Source organism: Osmerus mordax, chromosome 4 (genome assembly GCF_038355195.1).
Source record: "Osmerus mordax isolate fOsmMor3 chromosome 4, fOsmMor3.pri, whole genome shotgun sequence".
Lineage (NCBI taxonomy): Eukaryota > Metazoa > Chordata > Actinopteri > Osmeriformes > Osmeridae > Osmerus > Osmerus mordax.
Window position 1 is genome coordinate 19,830,665 of NC_090053.1, and position 11,651 is coordinate 19,842,315.

The following is an 11,651-nucleotide window of genomic DNA, read 5'->3' on the forward strand; positions in this document are numbered from 1 at the left end:
GCTGGGATCTCAAGTCTAACGCATTCGCCATGAGACGTCACGCATTTCAACCATTTCTCACGCTCTCACGCAACACCTTTGTATTTCTCACGCATTTCAACCATTTTTCACGCTGAGAAGAGATAACTTGTCCAGCTAAATACAGTTAATGAACGAGGTTCAGGCAGATTGAGGGAACATTTCTGCCGAGTTGATAGTTGTCTTGAGTAGTTACAGTAAAAAATCAGAAACATCACCAGTCCTGTACTGTCTCGCACTTCAAGACAGGTACCTAGAATTGATGCCCGAGTTGATGCTTTTGAAATGTTAAACTGGCAAACTCCATGTTCAAACAGATTTGACTCTTACAGGTCCCTCACAATGTGTCCAGCATTGAGACCAGACACAGAGATACTGGTCAGTTTTTTTCAAAAGTGTTCTACAGTATACAATACCATGTAACTAGTATTGGGCTGTGCTTGTCAAGTATTACGTTTGTCACATTATAGTGTAGGCCTAAATTAAATATCAATGCAATGCAACATAAAGATGAAATCTCGTTTTGCTGTGTTAAGAGGACATCAGAGGATGCGTATGAAAGATTCATCCTACAACACCTTCAACACTACGGACTCTTCACAGGTAGGCTGGTGGAACACTTCAAGGTCAGGTCGAGTGTAGTTTGTAAAGTCATTCGAAGATCAAAAGACTGGCCTTTTTCTGGAAAAACTTGACTTGTCATACTAAGTTGTCAAAATCAGTTTTATTGGCCAAGTATGGACATACAAGGAAGTTGGCTCCGGTTTACAGTGTGCTCTCAATGTACTCACGCAGAATAGACATGAGTTAGAAAAAACAAGGGCGAGTAGACAGTGAAAAATAAAGTTATGGTAAAAAAAAACATAGTTTTCAAAATATATAAAAATCGGTATATATGACAAGTGTAGACAATACAAATTCAAAGGAATAATATTGGATGGATGGCGTGGATAATTATGTACAATATGTGCAAGTATGTCTATGTACTGTAGTGTATTTAAAGTGTCTGTGCATATTTGTGTCATCAACACAATGGCACTAACCCCCAAAGCAGTTGTCCAGAAGTTTCGGGAGGCATTTAATTTACCCTCTCTCATCAGGCAGAGAAAACCCACGCCAGAGAGGTCTCTCCAGAGGCAGCAGATGGAGGAGCCACCGGTACCACCACTCATCCCCCCTCACTGACAGACTGTTCCCAGACAGCCAGGACTCCAACCTGGAGGAGGAGGAAGAGGAGCAAGACTTGGGGAGGCCAAGTACAATGTTTTCATACAGATACATAATGCCCAAGCTCATTTATTTAAAGGTTTTGTGAATCTGTCAAGTAGCCTTAATATTTAAGAGATATAAGAGACATCGGGTTCATCAATGCTGCTCCGCTAATGAAAACAGACAAATTCAACGGAGCCTGATAACCACTGTTTAATATTCAATACCAGATAAGATGATCCTTTAGGCTAATACTGTTGTGTAAATCAAATGATTGAAGCAAGTTCGCACATTCTTTATTTCTGCCAGCCAGAAAGGTTTACAATTGTTTAGAGACTGAAAGGTGTCACCTTGCAGGTCTTATCATGTCTGTGGAATAGCTCTTTTGGGACCCTCTTTTGTTATAAAGATTAATCTTATTTTGTTCCGAGTTTCTAAGATGGCGATGTTTATCCCCCCTAGTCTCCTTGCTCATGGGCCAGGTTCAGAAGACCCGACAACTGATCATAGACCTTGACGGAGAGCGCCCTGTTCACAGGCTGCGGGAGCCGCTGGACCTGTTTGCCATCCCCTCGCCTTCCAGACCCTTCCAGGGCGTCCGCTGGCCCATTGAGTGTGAGGTCATTAAGGAGCCCTCCATTCATCACATAGGTATGAGGTTGTCAGGGAACAAGGCTTAGCAATCCGTCGGAAGTCACATGTCAATCAGTTGTTGTAAACAAAGCAAATGTTGCTGCCCTAAGAGTCCAGGTAGCCCAGCAACCTTGGCCTAGGGGACCAACGGCTGTGCCCCAGCCAACGTTCCTGAGACATCTGATTAACACAACCTTTTAGATTCATAGCCGTGTGAAACACATTACTGTTGTGCTCTGCTCTTTTCAACTCGCTCAGTAGTAAAGTCAAAGATAAGAAAACAGCTTAAATACATTGTGAACCAGAAGGATTGTTAAGCAAATGTCTGCCAAATAAAAACAAATCTTCGCTGCTGTCGTATCCTGTAAAGAATGGAACCCCCCAGATCCAGAGCCCTTCTACCAGCCCACAGGCCACGAGAGAGCTCCCATCCCTGTTGGAAATGAGATGGGAAACGTTGTGTACTGCGTCAACCCAGGTACTTGAAGCAGGACTGAATCACCTCCTTCCATCATCTAGGCCTTTTCACTCCTGGGATTCCCTCCTATCTCTTTCTCATCCGTATTTCTCCCGTTTGACTTGTTATTGTATTTTTTCCTACCTGACCCTTGTTCCTCGCCTGTCAAGCTATGAAAAGCTCCTACTTCACCTGCTCTCGGGTAGGAGGAAGTAGAGGGCCCCTTAAGAATGCTTCGGCCTGTACCTCTCAGCAACGGGAGCCGATCCTGGCCTTCGAGTCACGCTTTGAGAGCGGTAACCTGCAGAAGGCTGTGCAAGTGTGAGTCTCTGGAGCCGGGGCAGCCAGACCCATGTGTTACTTTACAATCACAAAATGAATCATTGCAAACTGATGCTCGCTCGAAGGAATCAACTACAGACATAGAACACACTGCTCCATCCTCCCTCTCTCTGCCATCTCACTCTCTCTTGTCTTTGATCCCTCTCGTTCTCTTGCTCCATCCATCCCTCCCCCCCCCTCCCCAGTGGTGTCCATGACTACGAGCTGACCCTGCGTACAGACATGTACACCACCAAGCACACCCAGTGGTTCTACTTCCGAGTGATGAACATGAAGGCGAGCGTCACATATCGATTCACTATTACAAACCTGATGAAGTCCCGCAGCCTGTATAGCCTGGGCATGAGGCCACTGCTCTACTCTGAGAGGGCTGCCACGGAGACGGGCATCAGCTGGAGGCGGGCCGGCTCCAACATACGCTACTACCGTAACCAACAGCACGTAAGCTTGTTTTATAGGTAGCCAATCGAGCTTTGCAGTCCAACCACATAACTAGGTATACTACGCCACATAAAAGGTGTATCTTTAAAGTCGCCCTCCCTCTCTCCAGGCTGAGCAGGACAACAGTGGCAGCACCAAGGCCCTCTACTGCCTGACTTGGACCTTTCAGTTCCCCTTTGACTCAGACACCTGCTACCTGGCGCACTGCTACCCCTACACCTACACCCAGCTGCAGCGCTACCTCAGCCAGCTGACCTCCGACCCCGACACCGCCGCCTGCTGCAAGCTGCGCGTGCTGTGTCGCAGCCTGGCGGGGAACCCGGTGCACGTCCTCACAGTGACGTCGCCCGGCGGGCGCTGGGAGGAGCGGCGGGCCAGACGGGCGGTGGTGCTGACGGCCAGGGTGCATCCTGGGGAGACCAACGCGTCCTGGATGATGCAGGGATTCCTGGACTTCCTGCTCGGTCCTTCTGATGACGCGCGGCTGCTCAGGGACACGTTTGTGTTCAAGGTGAGTCGGTCAATTGAGTCAATCGGGCCTAGATAAGCCCCTTCCTCCACTAACACTTTCTCCTGTCTGTCCATCCCAATTCTAGATTGTGCAGTAGAACAGTTTGTACACATTGTAGTGATGTACTTGCTCTCTCTTGAACCTTAAGCAAGGTTATTTAATCCATATCTCATTGTCTAGAGCCAAAGGTTTGTAACTGTAGACGGCCAGCATACTCATAGCCACTTCTGCATTCCCACATACCACAAAACTGTCCCAATGTGATCCTAGTTAAATCAAGTCTTATATTGGTTGAAACCTAATCTGTGAATCTGTTGCTCTGCGTGTGACAGGTGGTACCAATGCTTAACCCAGATGGGGTGGTGGTAGGGAACTATCGCTGCTCTCTGGCAGGTCGTGACCTCAACAGGAACTACCGGACCCTGCTCCGAGACTCCTTCCCTTGTGTCTGGCACACCAGGAACATGGTCAAGAGGTGGGGTCAAAGGACAGACCACACATGCACAGACATACACATACATTGAAGCCAAACTGGCAATGATGTGTGTGTGTGTGTGTGTGTCCAGGCTGATGTCAGAGAGGGATGTGGTGCTGTACTGTGACTTCCACGGCCACAGCCGTAAGAACAACGTCTTTATGTACGGCTGCGACAACCGCCACGACGCCTCACGCCGCCTCCAAGAGAGAGTGTTCCCACTAATGATGAGCAAGAACGCCAACGACAAGGTAGCGTTGTGGCAGACCCCTCTGTTTTGTCCTTCTCCTTCCCGTATTCCCCTCTGTCTGGTGTCTCTCGTACACTCTCTCCAGTCCCTCGCACGGTGTCCCCGGACGCCGTGCGTTCAATGCGAGAGAATGCCTGTGTTCCTCAGTTCTCGTTCAGGAGCTGTAAGTTCCGGGTGCAGAAGACTAAGGAGGGGACGGGTCGCATTGTCATGTGGAAGCTGGGCATCAAGAACAGCTACACCATGGAGTCCACCTTCGGAGGCTCCACTCTGGGTCAGCACAAAGGATGTGTGTGCGTGTATTTGCTGTTTTTATCCTCACTTCATTCTTTCTGAAACCAATATTTCTTACCACAGGAAATAGAAAGGGGACACATTTCACCACGGGTGACTTGAAGTCTTTGGGATACTGCTTCTGTGACACCCTGCTGGACTTCTGTGATCCAGACTCTACCAAGGTGAGTGACAACACAACGCTGACAACCTGTGCTGCGGCCCTTTGAATGTTTCACTGGGTTTGTTTGTTTATGCATGTGCTGTCTCAACTATACTAGTTTGGGGCTTTGATACTAGTGTATTAAGCAGTTGGACATGTCAGATATATTTTATGCCTTTCTTTTTCCATTCAAATTAATTTTCCCAATACTTACACTCACATACAATGGGGGGATGGGAGCACTTTTGGGGACATTTTTATTATTAATAAAACATATCATTCCAAGTATTGAAGCAGACAGAAATAGAAGGTGTGCATATCCAATTAGCAGTTTGACTTAACGGTCTCATTACTTATGGAAAGCTCTGTCTGTGTGGGTGTGTGTGTGTCTGTGTGTGTGTGTGTGTCTGTGTGCGTGTGTGTGTGTCTGTGGGTGTGTGTTTTAGAAGAGTCAATGCCTGGCAGAGTTGGAAATGTTACTGAGGCAGGAGGTCAAGCAGAGACTTGGACGAGAACTCGACTTAGGCAGGTCTCTCTGTGGTGTCTCAGTCTCTGACATGGAGTCCAGGTAACATACAGACACACACATGCAGTACAACACACACGTCTTCAAACTCTCAAGCACACAGACTCACACAAACATGCAGGCTAAACCTGTTCTACTGTCCACAGTACCAGTGGGTCCAACAGCACAGAGTCAGATGGCCTCCCTGCTCATCTGCTGAACCTACCAAGGGAGGTACGGTAAACACACTATACTAGTTTGGGGCTTTCTCCCTCATCATAAATACTATTGTAATACATGTTTTACAATACGTGTTTTTGTTTTAATTTAACGTCTATAATTCGCAATTCTATGACCTAAATCTGTGATGCTCTCTCTCTACTCTCCTCAGTCAAGCTCTGTCAAGAAAAAACACCTGCGGAGTCGTAAGGAGAGAAACCGTCTGAGGCTGGAGAGACACAGGACTGCAGAACCCAAGAACCGCAACATCAGACAGGTGGTCAGACATGTTCCCGCATGTTATGTTCTGTGTTCTACACAGGGTTCTGCTATAGAGGCCAGTGTTTCACAGCCACTGCACTGTTTTGGCCGCTGGTTCATTTGAAAAGAGATGTTGATGTCCGTGTGAGTTTCCATGAACAGAAAGCGTAATGGGTGTGTAGCATTCATAGACTGTGTGATGAGAATCATGCTACCGTTCTTTTCCCGTTGGCTTCGTCTACAGAAGCTGGTCCTAGCACAGGAGCTGGAGGAGGCTGCCATTGAGATCCAGAAGAAGACTGTGGCTTCAAGGAAATCAAAGCTTAGGAGAGATAGGGTATGGAGGACAGTGGAGAGAGAGATGGTGGTGGTGAAAGGTAGGGTCCAGCAGGCATATGACTGCTGTCCTGCTGTGCCGACAGGTGCCCTTTGTAGTGAAGATCAGCAGCCAATCAGTACGCAGCTGGATTCCCAACCCAGCCAATCGTGTTGGAGTCCTTGGTCAGGTTACCCTGTGGCAGGACGACAGTTCTGACAAGGTAACTGTAATTACATTTTTTACATTTACATTTACTCATTTAGCAGACGCTCTTATCCAGAGCGACTTACAGTAAGTACAGGGACATTCCCCCGAGGCAAGTAGGGTGAAGTGCCTTGCCCAAGGACACAACATCAGTTGGCATGACCGGGAATCGAACTGGCAACCTTCGGATTACTAGTCCGACTCCCTTACCGCTCAGCCACCTGACTCCCACTTTTTGCCACTTAATTTGAGTTAATCAAAACTAAGTATGGCCCAGGAGCCTGTTGCATACCTGATGCAACCCTTTCCATGATTGTTCCTAACCTACTCAGTTTTGAGTAGGTTAGAATTTAAAAAAACAAACAAGCTTTTGTTGCAATGGTTTCATGTGGAGTGGTGTGTTTTCCAGAAAAACGACCTGAAAGCAGTGACTGCTGCATACCTGAACAGGGAGCAGCCCAGGCAGATAAGCCCAAAGACAGACAAAACAGGTAAGAGACACAGCAGGTCTGTTTACAGGGCCGAATACAAGGAAGATCATTATGTTTTTTGATAAAGCTCACTTCACTCATGATCGAGGAGAATCCCCACCATTATGAAGATAGCCCACAGAGGGGCCACTCTAAATCTCTCAGTGTGGGGATGGGCTCCTCTCTAAGTGTGGGGATGGGCTCCTCTCTCAGAGTGGGGATGGGCTCCTCTCTCAGAGTGGGGATGGGCTCCTCTCTCAGTGTGGGGATGGGCTCCTCTCTCAGTGTGGGGATGGGCTCCTCTCTCAGAGTGGGGATGGGCTCCTCTCTCAGAGTGGGGATGGGCTCCTCTCTCAGTGTGGGGATGGGCTCCTCTCTCAGTGTGGGGATGGGCTCCTCTCTCAGAGTGGGGATGGGCTCCTCTCTCAGAGTGGGGATGGGCTCCTCTCTCAGTGTGGGGATGGGCTCCTCTCAGAGTGGGGATGGGCTCCTCTCTCAGTGTGGGGATGGGCTCCTCTCAGTGTGGGGATGGGCTCCTCTCTCAGTGTGGGGATGGGCTCCTCTCTCAGTGTGGGGATGGGCTCCTCTCTCAGTGTGGGGATGGGCTCCTCTCTCAGAGTGGGGATGGGCTCCTCTCTCAGTGTGGGGATGGGCTCCTCTCTCAGTGTGGGGATGGGCTCCTCTCTCAGTGTGGGGATGGGCTCCTCTCTCAGTGTGGGGATGGGCTCCTCTCTCAGTGTGGGGATGGGCTCCTCTCTCAGTGTGGGGATGGGCTCCTCTCTCAGTGTGGGGATGGGCTCCTCTCTCAGTGTGGGGATGGGCTCCTCTCTCAGTGTGGGGATGGGCTCCTCTCTCAGTGTGGGGATGGGCTCCTCTCTCAGTGTGGGGATGGGCTCCTCTCTCAGTGTGGGGATGGGCTCCTCTCTCAGTGTGGGGATGGGCTCCTCTCTCAGTGTGGGGATGGGCTCCTTCCGGTACCCCCTGCAAGGCTGGAGAAAGACCTGATGTTTTCTCTCCTCAGAAGAGCTGGAGGGAGAGAAGCCTCAATGCCGCAACAACCAACTAAGGTTTCGCTCCTACCATCCCTTGATTGTGACACCTATCCAGCATTACAACCCAGCTGGGCCTATCCAGCCTCAGACACTGCCCTTCAACCACTCAGCGCTAAGAGGTGATTCAGGACTAGAGCACAGAACACTTATATATATATATATTGGCACAGAAAATGGACAGAGTCCACTGGAATACTTTCATGAAGCATTAGGGAGTCAGGTGGCTGAGCGGTGAGGGAATTGGGCTAGTAATCCGAAGGTTGCCTGTTCGATTCCCGGTCAAGCAAACTGACGTTGTGTCCTTGGGCAAGGCACTTCACCCTACTTGCCTCGGGGGAATGTCCCTGTACTTACTGTAAGTCGCTCTGGATAAGAGCGTCTGCTAAATGACTAAATGTAAATTACCCCTACATCCAAAATCGGGGTGATGTTTTGTGTTGACTCATCCATTCTGTCTTCCAGGCAGGCTCACAGCTCACCCCTCTGCAGCCCGCAGGTACCACATACTGTATAGCCAGGCTGTCATCGTTCTAATACAACTTTCAGTGTCAGTATTAGTGAGTAACAGTTCAGTGCTGGGCCATACTCGAGTATAATTATCTGTATTTTTCTAAAAGGGCTATTTAATTGACTTGAAATGTCCAGGAAATGAACCATCCATTCATGAAAATAAAAAAACACCTTGTCAGGTTTGCTTCGGTGGTCCCTGGCCTGCAGTGCAAGGTGGTTCCAGAGTGTGTCCCCTCCAGATCCCTGGAGTTCTGCCCTCCCTCCAACTTCTACCGTGCCAAGTCCCACTACCAGCAGGCTTCTTCCTGTGAGACGCAGGGCCAGGCGTCGCGGGTCTCCGTACGCTACTACTTACCTGAGGGCTCCTCCTATACAGACAACTCTGCAAGCCAACACAGGAGCATCAACAGGGCGATGGCAGCAGGTAACACAGCAACACACACATCATTTACACGTGCATACACACCTGATCTATCTCCTCACTGCCTGGGGTGTTTCACCCGCAGGTTCTCCTGTGGGTGTGGGTGCGGCGGAGGCTGGCGCTCTGGAGGAGCAGGACCATAGAGCAGGAGCCCCTGGACCAGATAACCTGTTCAGAAATTCTCGCGCAGATATGAACTGCTTCCTTCGTGAACTGAGGACTATGGACTTCAGAGGGAGAAGGTGACAGGCATTGTTATGACAGGGCGATTTTAGAATTCTGTGATTTGTTTTGATACTATATCTTTCCCTTAACATGTATTACCTGAGCATATCTCCCTCATCTCCTGCCTTTGAATGTACAGTACGTTTATTCTACAACCCTGGCAAGTGATGGCTTCCTGAAAGGAGGGGGGTTGATATCAAAAAGAAAAATGGAGGATCGAACAAGCTACCTAACCTCTCTGGTTTCTCCCACTGCCTCCACAGCCAGCCATGGGGGGACCAGGCTGGGCTGGGGTTACAAAGGACTGGACCCTCCAAGAGAGACCAGCTGAGGGGAGGGGGGCTCAGAGAGCCTAGAGGAGACACTGTCCCAGACACAACCAGGAGCCTGAATAACATCCACAGGTATGGAGAACAGTCAGTAGTTCCTCGGTAGCCTTTGCTGGGTCCTACATGATAGCCTCTCCTTCCTTTTCCCCTCAGGTCTGAGGGACATGCCAGGCCTGGGTTGGAGCAGGTGCCAGAGGGTGACGGCACCACAAGACCATCAGAGTCGGCTCCTCCCTCCGGTTCTGGACCTCTGGGCTAATTCCTAGGAACACTTCTCTCAGTTTGGATAGACATGCATCTTGTCTTTTGTTTTTAAGTAATATGTATAAGTCTCTACAGCACATGTTTGCTTATTGTATGCTTTCATCATAGAAGCATGAATATAAAAAGCATATAGCAGAACATTTGTATTTCTTACAAATGACTGAAATAACATTATTTGCCATGAGTCTGTGCCTATCCCATTTCACAACCAAATAAGACAACTATTATTTGTTTAAAAATAATTATACTGTAATGTTTATGAATCTCATAATGAAAGGACAACCTATCTTGGTATGGTTTGTATTAACAATGGGCCAAAGTACATACATTTATGTCATAACATAACCATAGAAATTGTATTTTCAGTGCACTGTATTGATATAAAGTCATGTAAAAAAAACTTTTATTTATTTATTATAGAACACAGTACCGGTAACTAGAAATCCTATCTTCACAGAAGACACTGCCGCTTCTTAAATATATTTAGTAGCGTTTAAATATATGAAAAATGTATCAAGCCAAACATTGGATGAATGTCTTTACAACTGTACAAACTCAAGGCACATACACATGGTGTGAAAGACAATAAAAAAGTAAGTATAAACAGTAAGTACTAAGGAGACCCAAAGACATGTTTTGTGCTCTGTTTGTGTCATCTGAGCCCTGGGCGCGTCAGGCTCGAAGCTCCTGGACTCCATCAAACTGACGCAGGTGAAAGTGTCTCTCTGTGTGCCGGACCATACACCTGAGGGCTACAAAGCCTGACAAGGCCTTTAGGAGAGGAGGAGATGAGCCGGAGGAACAGGTTGTGTGGAAGAAAAGTCCAATTAAACACAAGCAGGATAAAACATGTTAGTACCAATACTGTTGGTATAATCACCAAAGGGATGATGGCGGTAGGGATATTGTATTATTAAAGCCATATGGAGCAGAATGGTGTTATTATTCTTAATATTACGAGTGAAGGGTCAGTGTGAGTCACCTTACCTGTGTAAGTAGGAAGAGAGCCAGGACGATGTGGACTCCTCTCTCCAGAGGCTGGATAAGAATGGCCTCATTGAACAGCTGGAAAAGGATCAGAGGAAACTGGAGGAGGAGACTAAGCAGCCAGAATCCGGCCAGTTCTGGAACCTAGCAGAACACAAAACACATGATTTGAATTTAGGGCAGAAACATACGGAGGCTGCGTGTGTATGCGTGTTTGCTGCTGACCTTTTCTTGCAAATTTCCTGCATATCCCAAGTAGAGCCTGATGGCTTCTATGAAAGTCATGAGGATGAGGACGGTGATGAGGATGAACTTGTAGTAGTCGGGAAGAGCAGAATACTGAGAACAGGGAAGGATGTCATAATATAAGTTATATTTCAATTCTACGTACATCCTTACACACACAAATGCTAACATTTTGCGAACTTAGAACTATTTGCTACCTTGAGGTGCAGCATCAGTACCTCGCTGATCCACCACAACGGGAAAAAACACATGTTGAAGAACAGAGACATCTGGAGAGGGAGGCTTGAGACCACCTCTCTATCTGGAAACACCGTCACAAGACATTAGTTAAGATCCTGCAGATAACCTACTAGTAACCTTGTAGCCATAGAAAAACGGAAATATAAGCCAACTTAGATAGTCAACTAATTTGTTATTTCTCTGCGGGAAGTCGAGAGGTACCTACAGCAGCTAGCTCTAAAGTCTGTCTACATTAGCAAGCTAAATTAGCTACAGTTGCTAGCATGCCAATAAGGCACGCCTTGTAAACTTGCATTCTGTAATGTTAAATTTCACCCACTGTGTCCCAAGAACGTGACATTATCTTCGTGTGTAGGCTGAGTACGGGTCGGATCAACGAAAACTGTCCGGGATAAATCCCCAAGACGTTTTCTGATCGGCTCCGGTAGCTCCATAGCTATGATGGGCAATGCAATAGTTGTATGAAATCATCTCACCACCAGACAAATACAAAGCTCCCGCAGTTTCCTAGGCTACGGGGAAATCTCGCGGTCTACATTAACATCCCGTAGGATGTTAAAAGTTACATCCATTACGTTAGTAATTAACACAGGTAGCTAATTAAACAACGGGTAAAAGAGCCTCTTA

General features: G+C 47.7%; 2 protein-coding genes across 2 annotated transcripts; one reads left to right on the forward strand and one right to left on the reverse strand.

Moving 5' to 3' along the window:
• The first annotated feature begins 360 nt into the window (after nt 1-360).
• agbl2 (AGBL carboxypeptidase 2) lies at nt 361-9,658 on the forward strand. The gene is made up of 24 exons (XM_067234983.1): nt 361-396; nt 555-621; nt 1,119-1,274; nt 1,690-1,878; nt 2,231-2,338; nt 2,488-2,638; nt 2,845-3,100; nt 3,210-3,611; nt 3,944-4,086; nt 4,178-4,337; nt 4,484-4,610; nt 4,694-4,794; nt 5,219-5,340; nt 5,445-5,511; nt 5,669-5,773; nt 6,002-6,094; nt 6,180-6,296; nt 6,690-6,771; nt 7,772-7,921; nt 8,265-8,298; nt 8,492-8,736; nt 8,819-8,975; nt 9,222-9,362; nt 9,441-9,658. The coding sequence occupies exons 1-24, from the start codon at nt 361-363 to the stop codon at nt 9,544-9,546; spliced, it is 3,315 nt and encodes a 1,104-aa protein (XP_067091084.1). The 3' UTR covers nt 9,547-9,658.
• Nucleotides 9,659-9,722: 64 nt separating this feature from the next.
• Nucleotides 9,723-11,458, reverse strand: tmem17 (transmembrane protein 17). The gene is made up of 5 exons (XM_067235116.1): nt 11,344-11,458; nt 10,982-11,085; nt 10,764-10,877; nt 10,539-10,682; nt 9,723-10,322 (listed from the first exon to the last, which is right to left on the reverse strand). Exons 1-5 carry the CDS (start codon nt 11,456-11,458, stop codon nt 10,224-10,226), a joined length of 576 nt encoding a protein of 191 aa, XP_067091217.1. The 3' UTR covers nt 9,723-10,223.
• Between the last annotated feature and the right edge of the window lie 193 nt (nt 11,459-11,651).